General features: G+C 40.4%; 1 protein-coding gene across 1 annotated transcript; it reads left to right on the forward strand.

Moving 5' to 3' along the window:
* Positions 1 to 3,304: 3,304 nt before the first annotated feature.
* TAC1 (tachykinin precursor 1) lies at positions 3,305 to 11,970 on the forward strand. Its single transcript, XM_049894030.1, has 7 exons — positions 3,305 to 3,371; positions 3,873 to 4,004; positions 5,063 to 5,159; positions 5,622 to 5,666; positions 6,171 to 6,194; positions 7,710 to 7,763; positions 11,882 to 11,970. The coding sequence occupies exons 2-7, from the start codon at positions 3,882 to 3,884 to the stop codon at positions 11,929 to 11,931; spliced, it is 393 nt and encodes a 130-aa protein (XP_049749987.1). The 5' UTR covers positions 3,305 to 3,371; positions 3,873 to 3,881; the 3' UTR covers positions 11,932 to 11,970.
* Positions 11,971 to 18,933: the final 6,963 nt, after the last annotated feature.

Raw genomic sequence — 18,933 nt, forward strand, 5'->3', positions numbered from 1 at the left:
TTATTTTCTCTCTGTCTCTGTCTCCGTCTGTCTCTCTCTCTCACACACACACACACACACACACGCACGCATATATATATTCCCAGCTCTGGTGGCACAGTGGTTAAGAGCTTGGCTGCTAACCAAAAGGTCTGGCAGTTCGAACGTCCCAGAAGCACTGGAGGAGAAAAGACCTGGCGATCTGCTCCCATAAAGATTATAATAACAGCCTATGAAATCCTATGGGGTAGTTTTACTCTGTCACATAGGGTTGCTATGAGTCGAAATCAACTCCACAGCACACAACAATCCACTGAAATAATTAAGGGAAACGATGAAGAACTCAGTAAAACTGTGCACTCATAATGCCCAGATTGTGAGCTCTAATTATCATTTCTTATTTAAAGGAAACCAGGGCTTGTTAGTGGAAAATTCCAGGTCTGGGGCAGGAAATAAAACACTTAAATCTGGAACATTTTGTCATAACAAAACACAAGAAAGTCATCAAAGCCTATTGAGGGCATATCAAAAGTCTCAGGAGCCAATCTGAAGTCACTTGCTAACCAAGAATCAGATAATTTGAGCAGCAGTTAGAAAAATGCTTGCCATGGATTGAAATACTCGAACTATGTTTAAATCTATGAGTTCATAATAATCCTAAAATTAAAAAAAAAAAAGTTCATCTTTAAAGGTACTAACTTAAAAAAATTTTTTTTTAACTCACTATTTTGAAAACTGGTAGAGAAAATAATCAAGCATTAATCCAATCTTTCCTATGGTAATAATGCCTTCAAGTAACCAAATAGTTGATGGGAAAAACAAATTCGACTTTATGTGGAAGAAATAGTCCAGCTAAATAAAGAAGGAATAAAGAAAGAATGACGAAATCAGAATAGCACTGTTTTGCAAGTACTAATGAATTAATGAGGAGACCTGGCGGCACAGTGGTCAAGTGCATGGCTGCTAACGGAAAGGCCGGCAGTTGGAGCCCACCAGCCACTCCACGGAAGGAAGATGTGGCAGTCTGCTTCCATAAAGATTTACAGCCTTAGAAACCCTGTGGGGCAGTTCTACTCTGTCCTACAGGGTTACTCTGAGTTGGAATCGACAGTACACAACAATGAATAACGGATTCAGAAAATGATCATCAATGGCCACTGACATCTCAAAAGGAGAAACAACCAGACATTATGTGACTCCTCATAGAAGTGCACAACACAGGCAAAATAGTCCTATCAAAAAAAAAAAAAAAACCTAAATCTAAATCTGATCAATTTTCTAAATACAGCCGCCAATTTGCAGGAAATAGAGGGAAAAGAGGAATAAGTTTAAAGAAACCATGGAAAGGCAATCAGCAAACTCCAGAATGTGAAACGCTCTACTGGACAATGGTCAGTTTTATCAATAAACTGCAAGGGAAAAAGAGAGAGAAAGGAAGAGAAAACTATAGATAGTTGTTGTTGCTAGGTGCCGCTTAGTCAGTTTTCGACTCAGAGGCCCCATGTGACACAGCAGAACTGCCCCATAGGGTTTTCTACGCAGTAGTCTTTACAGGAGCAGGTCGCCAGGTCTTTTTCCCACTGAGCCACTGGGTGGGTTCTAACCGCTGACCTTTCATTTTCCAGCGGAGAGCTGAAACATTGTGTTACATGGGGTCACTATGAGTCTAAAGGGACCACATGGCACCTAACAACGGTAACAAGAAAGTACTTGAAACTACCTTTAAAGGTAGTGGCATGGTATTTTTTTTAAATAAATTCTTACATTTTAGAAAGACATGCTGAAATATTTACAGATGAAATGATGTGAAGTCTAAGATTTACTCTAAAATACTCGGAGTGGGGCAGGGGTTCAGGGAGGGGTGGGTCACCATGAGTCAGAATTAACTAGACAGCAGCTGGTGGTAGGTGAAACTTGCCAAGTGTTTCAACTGGATGGTTCTCTCGACTTTTGAATATGTTTGCAATTTTCTATATAAAAAGTTTTTTTTTAAAAAAAATGCCTCCCACTGTGAGGCTAGGCCTAAAGAAATGGGAGATAATGCATGGGAATTTCAAAATGCAGGGTTACTTAAGAAAGAACAAATATTAGAGGAAAAACATTAGTAACTTAATTTAGCTGCAAAAAAAAAACGCATACCCTTTCTGCACTATAATAAAAAAATCAGAATTAACTAAAAAATATAATGCTTGCTAAGTAAAGGGGAGAAAACAACTCCACTCAATATATAACGTCAGTTAATTCATTTAGAGATGAAAGAAATGCGTCTACAAGACAAATCACAGGCTCATGGAAAGCTGCGATGCTGTTCGTCTAACAGTTTCATGCTGTTAATGACTGCCCCCAGTTAGCATGCTCACTGCACTTACTTTCATACACAGGCGAGATCTATGAATGATCTGTAGAGCCGGGAAGGAGCCTGTACACCGTCCTGCTGGTTTCCTAGTCTGTACCCAGAAAGGGTAGGGGAGCAAAAGCCTCCCCCTCTAAGCCCTACTCCTGGATGTGGCAGGCCTGCTTGGAAAAAGGATATCCTAGAATGGTACTGATATACGAGAAAGTTCTGCGTGTAATATACCACGTTTAAACTCCCCTTTCTCCAAAATGTAAAATAAATCCGCATCCATCCTCTGAAACACTGTGGGACTGGATATCCATCTGTAATGCTGAAAACGCCAGTAATCCTGGCTGATTTAGGAGAGGGGTGTTCAGGTCATAAAAAATGTTACTAACTTCAGAAACACTTAAGACATTGCAGATTGAAACAGAAAAATCAATGCTGCTTTTCCCCCAATCGAGGTGTTCCTTTCTTAGGCTGATTTCCAAAGGCAATGTCTTAATGCCCGAAGTTGTTTGGTCATGCTTAAAAGTACAACTTATCCTGACGTCTTAAAGGGAAGGAAAAGTTGCTGAAGTCCGAGGAATGAATCACTTTGCTCAATTTTGATGAGTAATCTCAGGTGTCATAGAACCCCGGTTCTGAAGGAGCGGGCAGGGGGCGTCGGATATGCCTACGGAAGAAGATAGACTGTTCCGGATTGGATGGTGAGACGACGATTTTCCTAAAATTGCGTCATTTCGAACCCAATTGGGTCCAGATGTTATGGGCACCGACGGGTTACCGTCTCGGAAACTCTCAATCAGACGCAAGCGAAAGGAGAGGAGGCGGCTAATTAAATATTGAGCAGAAAGTCGCTTGGCTGGGGGCGGGGGAGGGGGGGCGTATCACGTGGGTCGTGAGGCTGGTCCAGCTTGGGATAAATACCGCGAGGCACCCAACAGGCAAAAGAGCGCGCTTGGACCTCGTCCTCCACGGCAGGCAACCGAGAGTGCAGGGCGCCCCGCGTGGGCTCAGACGCGCCGGAGGAACCCCCCGGGGCCTGTCCGCTGCAGTAAGTGTCCGCGCGGTGCCAGCCTCGGTCTGCGGGCTTTCCCCGCGGCGCTGCGCCTCGAGGTGGCGAGAGACAGGAGACAGCTCCAGGTGCGCCGCTGAGGCGAAGGACAAGTGGAGAGACCGGGTTTCCCAAAGGCTAGTCCTCCCTTTGTCTTCCACCTGCGGAGGCTCCTGGCTTGATAGTGTGGGTTGAGGGGATGGAGGAGAGTTAGGATCTTGAGATGAGGGGATTTGAACTCCCTCCGGAGTGATTCTCTTTCTTAAAGGATAAAAAAAAAAAAAAAAGGATACAGGCGAGAAATTAGTCCTTTGGCTTTTTTCTTCTTCGTTCAACCGAACCCGAGTTCCACTGTGGGGCTGAAAACTCTGCTGCCCAACTCTTCGATAGCCTCTCCTAATTCATTCATATTCATATTCTCTCTCTCTCTTTCCGCCCTGTCTCTCGCCCATCTCTCGCTCTCTCTCCCTCGCTCCTGTCTCTTCTCCCTTCTCTTCCCAGAAATCCAACATGAAAATCCTCGTGGCCTTGGCAGTCTTTTTTCTCGTCTCCACTCAACTGTTTGCAGAAGAAATCGGAGCCAACGATGATCTGAATTATTGGTCCGATTGGTCCGACAGCGACCAGATCAAGGTGAGACCCTGTCCCCGGATGGCACACGCCCTTCGTCCTGGGCTCGGGAGCTAGCACCCTCCTCCTGTAGTTAGTACTGGGAAGACCGACAACATAAACGCGACCAGAGGAGGTGGGGACTCGTGGAAGCATGTAAAGGGGTGCCGTCCCCGGGGTCCCGCGCAGAATTTTGCACTGCAGTATCCAAGTCTCCCCCGCTCGCGAGGACTGCACCACTGGGTTTCGGGAACTCCCTGGAGGAAAGATACCCTCCCTAATGAGACCCGCGGTCCTAATGGGGCCAGAGCTGGGTTCACTCCAGAGCAACGAGGTTTTCGGTGACTGCAGTCGAACTGCGCGTTTGGAGACTCTAGGCAGGGGCAAAGGAGGACGCGGCGCCGGCAGAAGCAGGGTGCGAAGGGAACACTGCAGGGGAATTAGAGGGACAGAGGTGGGTGGTAAGCTAACTCCTGCCTTGACATTTATTTTACGGACCTGAGGACGTAGCCACAAGTTTGCCTTTGAATCTTCTCCGGCTCTCAGGTGATTGGCGAGAGGTGCCTCCGGAGAACAGTGAAAGTCGCGCGGTGCAGGTCGCTTGTAGAGCGTTGTCACTCCCATCCCACCCCACACACACACCTGTGTGAATTTAGGGCTGGGGGGAGGGCTGGGAGGGTCTCCCAAGCTGGCCCTAGAAACCAGGCAAAGCCAGATGGCCGCACGACAGTTGAGTGAGCGTCGCCGGCTGAGAGGACAGAGCAGAAAGCGAGCAGGGTTCGGAGACACGTCGCCTCCTGTTAACTCGCACGGTGGCAGGGCAGGGCTTTGCGGAGGTGGCGTTGGACGCGGGATGGCAAGGAGGGGCGGAGAGAGGGAGCGCCTCGGCATGGACCCCAGTAAGCCCCAGTGTGGGGAAGCCCGCCCTCCTCTCACCTCTCTGCGGAGCCGAGTTCCTGCCCCTGCCGGGTCAGTCCCCACCGCGGGCGGCGTGGCTTGCCCAGGGCTGGAGAATGACTCGGGTTGCCGGGCGCCTAGCTCTGGTGCCTACACACCGGTTTACACGTGCGTGTGTCCCCTAGGAGGAGCTGCCCGAGCCCTTTGAGCACCTTCTGCAGAGAATCGCCCGGAGACCCAAGCCTCAGCAGTTCTTCGGTCTAATGGGCAAACGGGATGCTGGTGAGATGGGCAACCTTCCTTTTGTCTCTCTGGGCCACCCGCCCTGCCTGCTTGCTCGCTACCTGTGCTCGCAGTCTCTCTTGCTCTTTAAGTAGAGATCTCCACCCTAAGGAGGAACAGAACTCCAGAGTGTTACTCTGGCCCTCGCTACTCTAACACAGGCACATGCCCACGGAGGGAGGGAGAGGCTGGTTTCTGACAGTACTAGAGCAAAACCACCAAGGAGACCCAATCTCACCTAAGCGCTTTGTTGACTAAAGATTGCAAACTGGCAAAGAAGGGGAAGGCACGCGACCCCGAGGGGATAGCCCTCTAAATGCATGTGGAATTTCCAGCAGATTTTAGCGCATTCCCTGAGGTTATCAGACTTGGTTGTCCAGTGTATCGGGGTATTGTTTCCTTGAAGTCATCGCACCGACAGTGGAATGTGTAAATAGTTAATGTCCATTCATCTCTTGTCAGATTCCTCAATTGAAAAACAAGTGGCCCTGTTAAAGGCGCTTTATGGTAAACATTCCTAAACATCTTTATTTTGCTGTGTTGTGAATGCACATGTAGGAAAGTGAAGGGAATATTTTATGAGCTGAAATATGAGATCTTGACTATGCCTGTTAAATAAAGAGATGTATTCGTTATGTCTCTGAGGGTCAAATGGGCGGCTGGCCTTGGAGTCGCATTTCTGTAAGAAAACTGGGAGGTGGTATGCTCTAACAGGCAGGCCTGGGAGCCTCACAGTCCTTGGATCTGTGGCTCATAGAAAACATGTAATATTCTTTTGGTTTGTTAAAAATTTTGTTTTTTTAAATTAATAATTTGATTAGCATTTATACTCTGCTATATTTCTCATGATTAGCACTATTTTTTTATATTTATATTTCTCAGGAGAGTGCTTGAAAATGTCACATAGCTTAAAAATCAATTTATCATATAATTCTGTTCTGTTTAAGAAATACAATGTAACTTCTTTTAAAAAATCTGTGTGACTGCTGATTTTATTTTTCTTTCTTCTAGGACATGGACAAATTTCTCATAAAAGTAAGTTCACAATTTTGACATTAATCAAATGCAAATATAACTTAGATTGAATTCCATGTTATTTAACATCCTTATTTTCTGTCCTAACTTAGGATTTATACTATTTTTACTTGAGACAACATAAGAATGGAAGGGACTTGTATTACATTCATAACATGATTGTTTAAAGTCTTGTTGTTTGGACATAACTTACTTCCCAAAATGATGCTTTATGTTAGAAAGAAAATTAAGTCCCAACTAAGCTGCTGTTAAATTCTTGACCCACAGAAACTATGAGAGAATAAATGTTGTTGCTTTAAGGTGCTAAGAAAAAGCCCTTAATACCTACACAGCATTAGTTTTAGATAAGAATTTCAACCCTAGGGGTAAAAATTCACCACACACCTACATACCCCATTGCCAAAAAAAAAAAAAAAAGTGTTTACAGGCATCTTCAAGCTCATTTTAGTATGCTGGGTCCCATAATGACATCATTTATTATAATAATCCAGCAGCCAATTAAGCAAACAAGTAAAGTGGGTGAATATTTGGATAGAGAAACCATGGTAAAGGTAAAGATGGTCAGAGATTGTTTCTCAACCCCGTAATTGTATGGGGAATCTTATCTATCAACAACACACAATGAAACATTTCTTAGGGCAGTGAAGACTGCAGAATTGTGGTACTTGAAAGTCATTAGATACCAGTCACCCAGTTAATGGAACCAGAGTTGGCAGGAAGTCCCAAGGATCCATCATGATCATATTGTCAGCTCATTCACCCTGTCTTGGCCTTTGGCTCCCTGGGTGGCAGAGGAGGCCACATTAAGATAGCAGCCCTATTCTCTGCTGATATAGTGTAAACCAAGAGAAATTATCCCACTAGAGTTAAAATAATAACCTGTTCCAAAGGCTTCATCTTTGAGAGTAAGTGAGATTTATTCATATTTACTTTCTAAGGATTTGACTTTCAAGGAAATCAAATATAGCAAATTCTATACAATGAAAATAAATGTGCTCTAGTTATGTTAAAACGAATACACTTTTCCAAAAAAAGTATGAAAATAATTCAATAAAATAGAAATATGACCTTTTAGAAGTTTATAATCATTAGGTTCGGTATTTGACTTAATTAAGATTCAGTTGCTTAGAAATACAACCTATTTAGTAAGGTGAGGAAATACGCTTTAATATTGCTCTGTCACACAGATGTGAAATAGACTCTAAAATCAAAGCCAGCTCAAATAGCAAAAATATTTAAAACTTTCTATTAGGTAAATACATAATATGAATAAAGAGTACTTGCTAATATTTCGATGGAGAGTTGAGGAAAGTGCTTTCATTGTTTTGTTTTAGTATGCTTTATAAGGCTTACAAGGAAGCTTCATTCTTCAGGCTGACCAAAGCTTGAAATATATATTTATTATATAGGCATATATTCAGAAGTTTGCTTTTTTTTTTTTTTTTGGTACGAGTTATAACAGTTTTCTTTCCTCAAAGACATACATATTAAAATACCCCTAAATGTATTTTCCAGGGCATAAAACAGATTCCTTTGTTGGACTAATGGGCAAAAGAGCTTTAAATCCTGGTATGTATAAATCATGACTGAAAATAGATAGTACCTTAAATCTACTTCTGTTTCTTTCTAAGTCATAGTTTTCAAGTATTAAAAAGGAATAATAGATTTTAAATGAGCATTTACAGTAGAAAAATCTGACTGCAATCCTTTTAACCAAGAGCAGACTTGTTTATAGCTGATTAAGCCATAATATCACCACAGTGTATCTTTCTCAAACTACCATTCTTACCAGTGTCTGCCCCTCGTGATTACCTAATCTGAATCTTTGGACTAGTCTAATATTCTTTGCCTTAGATCTGTTAAGTAAGTCACATTTAACCTTACTGAATTTAAAGAGAGAGGGTGTAAAAAAATGAGACTAATCTTTACTTGTTACCAAAGTATTTTGAAAGTTTTATCAGATGCTACATCTGGCAGTCTTCCAACAAATAAATAATAGCTAAATAACAACTAAACGAATATGCATTTATACAAATCTTTTGCTCTTTGTAGAGTTATGGAAGCTCAAAATCTAAACACCCTAGTGTTTAAACCTAGGGTTAAAACCCTTATTTCTTAACTCAGTCATCATCATGTTTTCAAGATTAGGTAACTCCTATATCTTTTTCATAGATAGTACTTGAATTCTTCTCTTCAAAACCCTTGCCACATTCTGCATTGTCAAATTGCTTGTAATTGTAAAACAGTACTTCCCCAAAGGTTTTTCTTTGATCTAAAGAAAGGAGGAGGAAATAACCTTATGAAAGGAAACAGCCCAACTGAAATATTTAAAAATACATTGAAGAGTCACCCCTGATGTTGAATGCTTTTAGATCTCCCAAATGAGATTGGTGATTTATGAAACATTTTGGGAGCCTAAATTATTCATATAACCTCTTGGTTTTGCTATAATTATTAAGAAATATCCTCAGTATACATAATAGAAATGACCAGGGAAGACCTCTGAAATTAAAAAAAAAAAAAAAACTACCACTGCAAAAATTTCTCTTTTTTCCCAGTAAAGATTGCTTATGAAAACCAAACCCAAACTGATTATTCCTCCTTTAGTTATTTTTCTAATACATCTGCCTTTTAAAATTAAACTAATGATATGTGGTCATTGGATTGTCATTCCCTGATACAGTGGAAAATGTTGGCACAGCTTCAGTCAGGAACTTTCTGAATTTTAAATTATCTTCCATTTTATCCTTAGATCATTACACATATTCTTTTATTGAAAGATACAACATGTTTTTACTGACTTTTTGTTAAGTACAGTTTACCTTTATGGCCCTTAGCTCAGGTTCCTTAGGAAAGCTATTAAAATTTTCTTTATTTTACCATCAGTGAATACAGAAATAAAATACTAATCATCTAATTACTTAGATAGTAATCAGCACCTGTTTTATCCATTTTAAATGTTTCTGGTTCCTAGAAAATCTATAACTAAAATGTGCTGGCTTATTCTTATTTGGAAAATTCATGCAAAAATCATGCATCATCCTATTATTTGCATTGTTTCTCCACTTTCCAAATTTAGATACTACCTTTGTATTCAACAGTAATTTGGGGCTGCTCAAATTTAAATTTTAAAGAAGTTACTAGTGTGCTTAATGAAAAACTTGGAATTGTTTTACTAATAGGTACTGTCTTCCAGCTTTTGGAAATGGTATATAAATTTAAACCACACTGGCTTTTATTTGTGTCAGAAGTGGACATTAGCCCTTATATAACTGTGGTTTTCTCGATAATCATATTAGTCATCAACTGTTTTCAGAATTGATGCAGGTTTTAGAACACGCTTAACTTTATAAATAATGTAGATATGGTATAATTTAGGCCAGATTCTTAAATGTATTTAAAGTAATATTATAATTATAACCCCCAAAAAAGGGTTATAGCTTGTAATAAATAATAGAAGCATAATAATGAATCAGAATCAATTAGTGATTAAATCTTTATTCCTTCATTTTAGTTAAGGAAATGTAAAAGGAAAAAATGGGTAAAAAACATAATCCAGAGTCAAGCAGGGATCTTTTCACATACTCAGTTGAGCCACGGTTAGCATAAAGTCTGACTCTACGGTTGTCTGATCCTTACCCTTTTGTGGTCACACACCCTTTAACAATCTGACAAAACCTAGAAACAGCCTTCCCAGAGAAACTCCCATCAGCCAGTGCACACAAAAGTTTACTTACAGTTTCAGAGGGTTCAAGGACCAAGAACGAACCTCTTCTTCCAGTTAAAAGGATTTTATATTCCGGCTAAACCACTAATCTGCCTTGGGTTAGTTTACGTTAGCATTCATCTCACTTCTTTGAGGAACAGAATCATGTTACCTGCAGCTTGTCAGGGCCTGAACTTGAGCTTGTCATCTTTCTCCTAGTACAAACAAACCATCAGGATGAGAAATGAACTATTTCCTTTTTTCAGAACTGTCCACTTTGGGGTTCCGACTTCCACCTCAGAAGGGCATAGATGATTGACGTGAAACATTTAGCTTATTATTAACCTCACCCAAGGGAAAGCTGGATGGAAAAGATATCTGCTCCGTTCTAAAAGGGGGAAGTGGTAGCACTGAGACCTCACCTGTCTTCTCTTTCTCAATAAACCCTCCTAAGTGAGGAAATTGCTAAGAGGAGCCCGCACGATTCATGCATATTTTTCATAGATCTTTCTGTTTCTACTTCAATTGTGTTTTTATACACGGCATAGTGAATTTTAAAAAGCACAGTAGTTTCACTGTAACGTAAATCTAAGTATATGAAGTACTAGCTAAGATGACGAAAAATCCCTGTACGTATTTTGATCACAACCTCTGATCCTTACTCTTTTGTGGTTACAGACTCCTTACAAATTGTTTGTAATATAATTTTGGCACGTTTTTTGTCCAGATAGCCAAATTACTTAAATTACTTGATAGCTATGTGTTAAGCACCTTTGGAAGCAGCGATTTATGAGAGTTCTAGGAGGCAAGTTCAGCTGTGTTGTATTTAGATGGTACATTTGACCTACCCCTAGAGAATGTGGGGGAGGGAGGTAAGGAGGGAGGAGCCCTGGTAGCACAGTAGTTAGAGTGCTTGGCTGCTAATCAAAAGATTAGTGGTTTGAACCCACCAGCCGCTCTGTGGGAGAAAGATGTGACAGCCTGTTTCCATAAGATTTACAATCCTGGAAACCCTATGGGACAGTTTTATTCTGTCCTAGAGGATCTCTATAGGTCAGAATCAACTGGATGGCAACAGGGTTTTTTTAAGGCAGGCAATAAGAAACCCTGATGGTGCAATGGTTAAGAGCTCGGCTGATAACAAATAGGTCAGCAGTTGGAACCCATCAGTGGCTCTCCTGGAGAAAAGACCCAGTGATCTGCTCCCCTAAAGATTAGTCTAGGAAGCCCGATAGGGCAGTTGTACTTTGTCCTATCAGTTAACTATGAGTCAGAATAGACTCGACGGCAATGGGTTTGGTTTTGGATTTATCGACAGTGAGGTTATTTGTAGTCTCCAGGACAATCCATTATTGGGGGTTACCCAAAAGAGAGGAAGAAGACAAAGACCGGCAAACTTTCTCTGAAATGGGCCAGATAGTAAATATGTTAGGTGTTCTGGGCCATGCAGTCTCTATACTAACTACTTATAGCTACTATTTTAACACCGATGCAGCCGTATAGACAATATGTCAAGAATGGAGATGGCCATGTTCCAGTTAAACCTTATTTACACAAACAGGTGGTAGGCTAGGTTTGGCCTGTGGCCTATAGTTTGTTGACCCTATCCTAGAATAAAAGTCCCACATTTTGTTTTTATCCTACTACTCTCCTGCTTCCTTCGGCATTTTCCTTTCTACAATTCACTGTGGGTGTCTGCCACTGCTTGAGAGCTGCGAAGAATCACCATTGCATTTTATTGTGGAAATAAGGTTTTAGGTTATGATGGAGAACCAAAGTAACCAAGATTCTATGGTTAGATCACTTCCAATCATGATAGAGACTGAGACAGGACTGGAAGCTCTGGAAATAAAACTCTTAGAAAAACTTTGGTAGAGAGAAAATGTCATTCTGAGTTTAAACTAAATCATCGTATGCCTTTATCTTTATTTAACTCCTTCAGTGCATCCTCTTAAAAAACGCTTTACTTTTCTATTTTCAGTGGCGTATGAAAGGAATGCAATGCAGAATTACGAAAGAAGACGTAAATAAATTCCCTAATGTATTATTTATTGAGCTTCATTTGTGTCACTGGCCAGTGAAAGGCAAAATAAGACATGCACTACGAGGAATAATTATTTATTTAATAATAACTGTTGTTTGAGCTGAAAACTCAAAAAGTGTTTATTTTTCATATTGTGCCGATGTGTGTTGTAAAAATGTGTTATAATTCCCATATGCTGACTACTTCTGAGCTAGAAATAAGTGGTAGTTTCTCAACAAAGCACAGTATTCAATAAAATTGCAAAGCCTGGCAATGATATAGTCTCCCAAGAAATAAATCATTTTTGTTTCTTTGAAGCAGTCGTGTCAGCTACTGCTGAAAGGGAGGGGAACTGTTGTATAGCCTTGTGCTTCTCCTGTTTGTTTACATGGTGAACAGGAACTGAGATTTTGGTATCAAACTATATTTGTATCCCTGAAGCATGTTTCATGTTTTGTGACTATATAGAGATGTTTTAAAAAGTTATGATTCTAAGGTCTTCATTTCATTGTATGGTATATTGTGATACTGAACATTTTAAATAAAAGAAAAAATACCTTGAGAACGGTATCATTTCACTAAAATTTATGTTAAATCAACAACCTTTCTTTTAGTAGATGAAATATATTTAAATATATTTAAAGCTGCTTTTAATGCTAAATAACAAAACATAAAGCTACCTATTTCTTAAGGAAAATGACTAAAATATAATCTCAACCTCCGTCCGTCCTCTCTCCTTCTCTTTCTTTCTCTCCCTCTCTGTCTCTCACACACAAACACGCAGTCGTTTAGTAAGTCACATGGCATACTTCATATCCATGGAGAAAATAACTACATTTCAAGTCCAAGGAGTAAAAGCTAAGCTCTGGTTCTACACGCCTATGATTCCATTTTGCAAATAACATAATCACCTATTGTAAAGGTGCATTTTCCTGGTGATTTCCTTGTGAAGTAAAACATCAGCAAACTATCATTTCATCTTTACTTGGAACCTAGCAAAAAACACATCAGAGTTTCACTAGAGCTAAGATGCCAAACCAAACTCTCACAAAGATCATGAAAAGATGATCCGGAAACATGAGGGGCCCATAATGCAGCATCACCCTCATAACAACATCAAGAACCCCTTTTCCACATTTCTAAGGAGTGCTTGGGAAATCACTGGCACCTGTAACACTCTCCGGCAGAAACCTGTGTATGAGAAATAGATTATTATTGTTATTATAGAGTGATATATGTTATCACATAGGATATTTTATTTTAAATCAGTCCATTTTTAAGGCTGTTAAGGTTCAAATCAAGGCCACAGCTGATTTTCACAACAAAGAAAAACAAGCAAAAAAAAAAAAAAAAGAATATCTTGTTTCAATTTGAGCACATGCTGAAATCTTTCCCTTTTGGCACCAAATCATCATAAATGATTTAAAAAAAAAAAGTACAAATAAGTATGTTGTTGTTAGGTGACATGGAGTTGGTTCCGAGTCATAGCGACATAGTACATAGTACTCATAGTACAACAGAGCGAAACACTACCCAGCCTGCAACATGTGCAGCAGCCTCACAATCGTTATGCTTGAGCCCATTGTTGCAGCCACTGTGTCAATCCATCTCCTTGAAGGTCTTCCTCTTTTTCACTGACCCTCTACTTTACCAAGCATGATACCCTTCTCCAGGGACTGATCTCTCCTGGTAACATGCCCAAAGTATGTGAGATGTAGTCTTGCCATCCTTGCTTCTAAGGGAGATTTGTTCGTTCTTTTGGCGGTCCATAGTATATTCAAAATTCTTCAGCAACACCACAATTCAAAGACGTCAATTCTTCTTCTATCTTCCTTATTCATCGTCCAGCTTTCGCATGTATATGAGGCAATCGAAAACACCATGACTTGGGTCAGGTGCACCTCACTATATATAAATAAGAGCAAGGAAGGCTCTTATGTATTTATTTATGGGGAGAGATTGATAGGTGAGTGTCCTTGGGATAGTTTTCTGGTTGCATAGGGAGTGGGAAATATTAGCAAGTGGTAAAATGACTCAGGACAAGCACCGTTCAGTGAATTAAAGCCCCTTGAATTTAACCTGGACTGGTGACTCTTATTGATCAATGTTGAAGCCATTTATGGGACAGGAGAGCTAAAGTGTCTTTTAACCCTTATATGTTTGAGTAGGAAACCCTGGGGGGCATAGTGGTTAAGTGTTACGGCTGCTAACCAAAGGGTCGGCAGTTCAAATCCACCAGGCACTCCTGGGAAGCTCTATGGGGCAGTTCTACTCTGTCGTATAGGGTTGTTATGAGTCATTATCGACTCAATGGCAACGGATTTGGGGTTTTTTGGTTTATCTTTGAGTAATTTCTTTAAAAAAACTTCAAACTTTTTTTTCTTATTGTATAACACATGTATTACAAATTATATAATGGTAAGCAAAATGGAGAAAATCAGGGTCATCCAGAGCTCCACCCCACAACATTAAGAACACTCTATTAGATAATAATTATATGAAATAATAATTGTAATAATAACTAACATTCTAAATGCATATTTAATCACTCATACATATTTAATCACTCAGTGAGAGGTATTATCATTGACAGCAGTATTATTGTCATTATTTTACTGATGAGGAAATGTAGCTTGATAAAATGTTGAGGTCAGAGGATTGGAAAGAAATTATTGAGATGAAAATAAAGCAAATTAATATCTAGCAATGATTGATTAAACAAACCATGATCTATTGATACAACAGAATATTATGCAGTGATGTAAAATGACTTTATGGTATATTTAATGATATGGAACAACAAACATGGTATGTTAGACACAGAGAAATATTTCTGTATTATATATACATATACATTTATACATAGATTATGCAACAAGAAAGAACAATGTAGTGGCTAAAACTGTGGATTTTAGAGTCAAAAGGCTCAGGTTTGAATCCTGGCTCTATCATTTAATAACCATGTAATGTTAGACACGTCTCTTAGCTTCTCTGTTCCTTGTTTTTCTCATCATTAAAATTAGAATAATGATAGTTCACTACCTGGAGCTAAGGTGAGGATTGTATGAAATGACGAAAATAAAGCTTTCAGCACAGCCTCCAGCAGTCACTAAGCGTTCCTTGAATATTAGCTGTTGTCTTTGTTAGCTACTCTCCTGAATGGCAGGGACAAAATTGGCACTGTATTTTAGCCACTAAAATGTTTTCTTACAGGCACACTGAAGAAGCAGCAGCGTAGAGGTGGTTTTTCAATATTTGCCTCAAAAATTGTGCACTACTATGTGCGCTAGATAATCCTCAAGCCCATTCTGGCTCTGGGAGTCTGTGAATCGCTGCAGCAGGATTCCACAGTGCTACGTGAAGACACACATCAGAGAAACATGCATGCCAGCTTTCCCTCCAGGCCCAGAAATCCAGCAAGAGCAGGAGTATGGAAAGGGGAGCAAAACTTCAGCTCTAAGTTTGTACTCTTCTGAAATATTTACTCTTATTTTTCCTCTGTGGCGTATTTCCTTTAAGTTTTTCTCCCCCAAATTCTTTCGTAAACATTTTATTTGTTTTGAAGTGGCAAAAACACCAACTTATATAATTACGTGGGAGGCATTCATTGATGGTTCAGTAGAAGTCTCACTTTCCATGCAGGAGATGCAGTTTTGATTCCCAGCCAGTGTACCTCATGCACAGCCACTACCCATCTGTCATCGGAGACTTGTTGTGTTGCCACCACGCTGAACATGTTTTAGTGAACTTTCCAGACTAAGATAGACTAGGAAGAAAGGCCATTTACTTCTGAAAATCAGCCAGTAAAAACCCTGTGGACCACAACCATCTGATCCACAACTGACCATGGGGATGGTGAAAGACCAGGCAGTATTTCATTCCGTTGTACATGGGGTTGCCATGATAGCCAACACCACCATTTAATTATGTTACCTGTATCCTTTATGCTTTGGGGTTTCTTGTATTGGTCAGGGTCTAGGTTCTAGCTGAGTAATTTAAGGAAGGGTTTAATGAAAGGACTACTCATTACAAAAGTGTAGGAAGGGTATAGAGAAGCCAGCCATATTTTGTAGTTCTCCATGTTAGTACCCCTAGGAGCCACAGGCACCCCAAGGTCTGAAAGGTCAGGGTGAGGAAGTGAGGGCAGCTGTCTTCAAAGGGGCACCTGGCAGCATGGTCTTCAGTTGGAGAACAGAGCCAACCCAAGGTGGTCAGAATGGGCTGGGAGAAGGAGAAAAGGTAGGTCAGAGAATAAAGCACCAACCTCACTTTCCCCCCACTGCCTGCTTTCCTGTCATTCCTACCACTGGGAAATCCAACTGAAAAACAGGGCTAGGATCCCTTGATGCTGCCTGTATGAATGGGCAGTACTTATAGGACACCAAAGAGGGCTAGAAATCTGGGGGAGGAGAGACATTTTGAAGGGAAAAAAAGGAAGATATCTAACATATCAGTTTACTCCATTCTTTCAAATCACAAAGGAAATTAATAAGTAGAAATTCAAATAGAGAAATGTATAAAGTAAAAAAAAAAAAAACCTTCCTTTTGACATCCAATTCTACTCTCCAAGGATATAGTTCCATATGGACCCATCCAGACCCTTTTTTCTTTCTAAGCACATGGAAACATATATTTATATATGCATGAGTATATATTTTTATTTATCACATACAATGTTTTATTGTAAATGAGTCCATTTTTAAGGCTGTTAAGGTTTAAGCTAAGGCCACAGCTGACATTCACCACAAAGGAAAACACAAACAAAAAATGTCTTTTTTCAATTTGAGCACATGCTGAAATCTCCCTTCCAGCACTAAATCCTTATAAATGATTAAAAGATATATATTTTTTTTAATTATTAAGTCATTTGGCATCTACGAAAAAAAAAGGACTTTTGGTGGACCACAAACTGTGAGGGTTCCTAAAAAGTAAGGCACACGGGAAGCCACAATAGTAATCCATGGCCCTAGAAGATAATTGGACATCGGTGGTTTGGTGGTAGAATTCTTACCTTCCGTGCCAGAGACCCTGGTTTGATTCCCAGCCAATGTACCTTATACATGGCCACCACTTGTCTGTCGGTGCAAGCCTGCATGTTGCTATGAAGCTAGACAGGTTTCAGCAAACTAAGATCAACTAGGAAGAAAGGCCTTGTGATCTACTTCTGAAAATCAAGCAATGAAACCCCTATGAGTCACAATGATCTGATAGGTCCTTTCTGTAATTGGTCATGGGGATGGTGCAGGACCAGGCAGCATCTTGTCCCGTTGTACATGGGGTCACCATGAGTCAATGCCAACTGGATGGCAACTAGCAACAGCAACTAGTAGGTAACTGCAGAGCTGTAGAGGTAGCTGCCAACCCCAGAATAGGAAACTGACAGCTGCAGAAAACAGACCTCTCATCAGCAACACTGGATGCCATGAAATAAGTGAGTAAAATCTTCAAAATTCTTAAGGAATTGTCGAAGAAGAAAAACCAAGTGAAAGCCATTAGTTCAAGCCTTTATTAAAGACATCCAAATATATAATTTCATTAATAAGAATCAGCACTAAGCTGATTCCTACAAAACAGGGGTTAAACATGTCCCAGATTTGCTACTTCTCCAAGCTGCTGTGCCACTCTATCATCTCTGACATCGACCACTTTCCCTCCCTTTAGCTCTCTTCTTCTCTCTCTGTTGGGTTCTCTAATTTGCTGCAACTTCTTAGAACTCATGAACTGCACTTAGAGTTATATGGTTTATTAGGGAAGTAACAGGCTAGAACTTGGGATCCGGGTCAGCTTGGAAATAACAGGCTACAATTTAGGATCAGCATCTGGAAGCACACAGGCAAGGTCCAGAAGGTGTCCCCAAAGGGAAGAGCACATCCCTGTCTTCTTCAGTGTAGGGCAGCTCTCTCTGCCATGCACGCCCCCTCTTAACTGTGCCGGCCTCCTTTTGGCCATGCACACCTCCTCTCAACCAGGCGCACTGCTGGCCTTGCTCTCGGATTTCTAGCCTCTTCAGTGTTACAGGCCTTGATCTGTATTGCAGCACTTTTAGCTCCATTGGAAAACCTTCTGCCCAAAGGTGCTCAGCTCCCTCTCTGCTGCTTCTCTTTTCTCTTCTCTTCTTGCCTCTTCTCCTTGCCTCTGACTCTGGAGTTGGCTCCTTATATAGGCACGTGGCTTAATCCTAGTGAGCAGATTTTCAAGCTGCTATTTGCATGGTGACCAGTCCTCTCATTGGACTAAATTGACCAACTCCCCTGCTGGACCACAAGCGGCTCCATCTATTTGCATTGCAGGGACTGACTAGCTTCTTTCCTGGGCAAAAGGAACAAGCTTCTCCAAAGAACTGGGGCAACTGTAACAACTCCTCAGTGTTGAGGGAAAAAAGATCTCACAAGCTGTTTGTTCATTTTCACAGAACTAAGGCAAAAGGCCACATAAAGAAACTCATTTGGCCATAACGTCACAACATGAGAACAGCTTTAAAAAAAAAAAAAGATAAAACTAGAAAGTTACAATCAAAAAAAAGAAGAAAAAGAAGGTAAAAGTTGACATTAACAGGAAAATATCTACAGACAGATAGGAGCAATTCCACTCCTCGAGAGTGATATCTACTAAGAGAAATGAAAACATATATCCATTAAAAATTTGTACACGGATGATTATAGCAGCATTATTCATAATGGCCAAAATAAAATGTGGTACATCCATGCATGGAATAAGAAGCCCTGGTAGTGTAGTGGTTAAAGCACTTAGCTGCTAATTGAAAGCTCAGCAGTTCAAAACTACCACCAGCTCCGCAGGAAAAAGATGTAGCAGTCTGCTTCCGTAAAGATTTACAGCCTTAGAAACCCTATGGAATACTATTCAGCCATAAATAGATGAACCTTAAAAACATAATGTTAAGGGGCAGACCCAACATGGTTCTGTAGACAGACGCACCATGCCAACACTCTGCAGCAACGACTCAAAAAACTAAGTAAAACAGATACAAACATCAATCGTGGAACCCTAAG

The sequence above is a fragment of the Elephas maximus genome, chromosome 8, assembly GCF_024166365.1.
Source record: "Elephas maximus indicus isolate mEleMax1 chromosome 8, mEleMax1 primary haplotype, whole genome shotgun sequence".
Taxonomy (NCBI): domain Eukaryota; kingdom Metazoa; phylum Chordata; class Mammalia; order Proboscidea; family Elephantidae; genus Elephas; species Elephas maximus.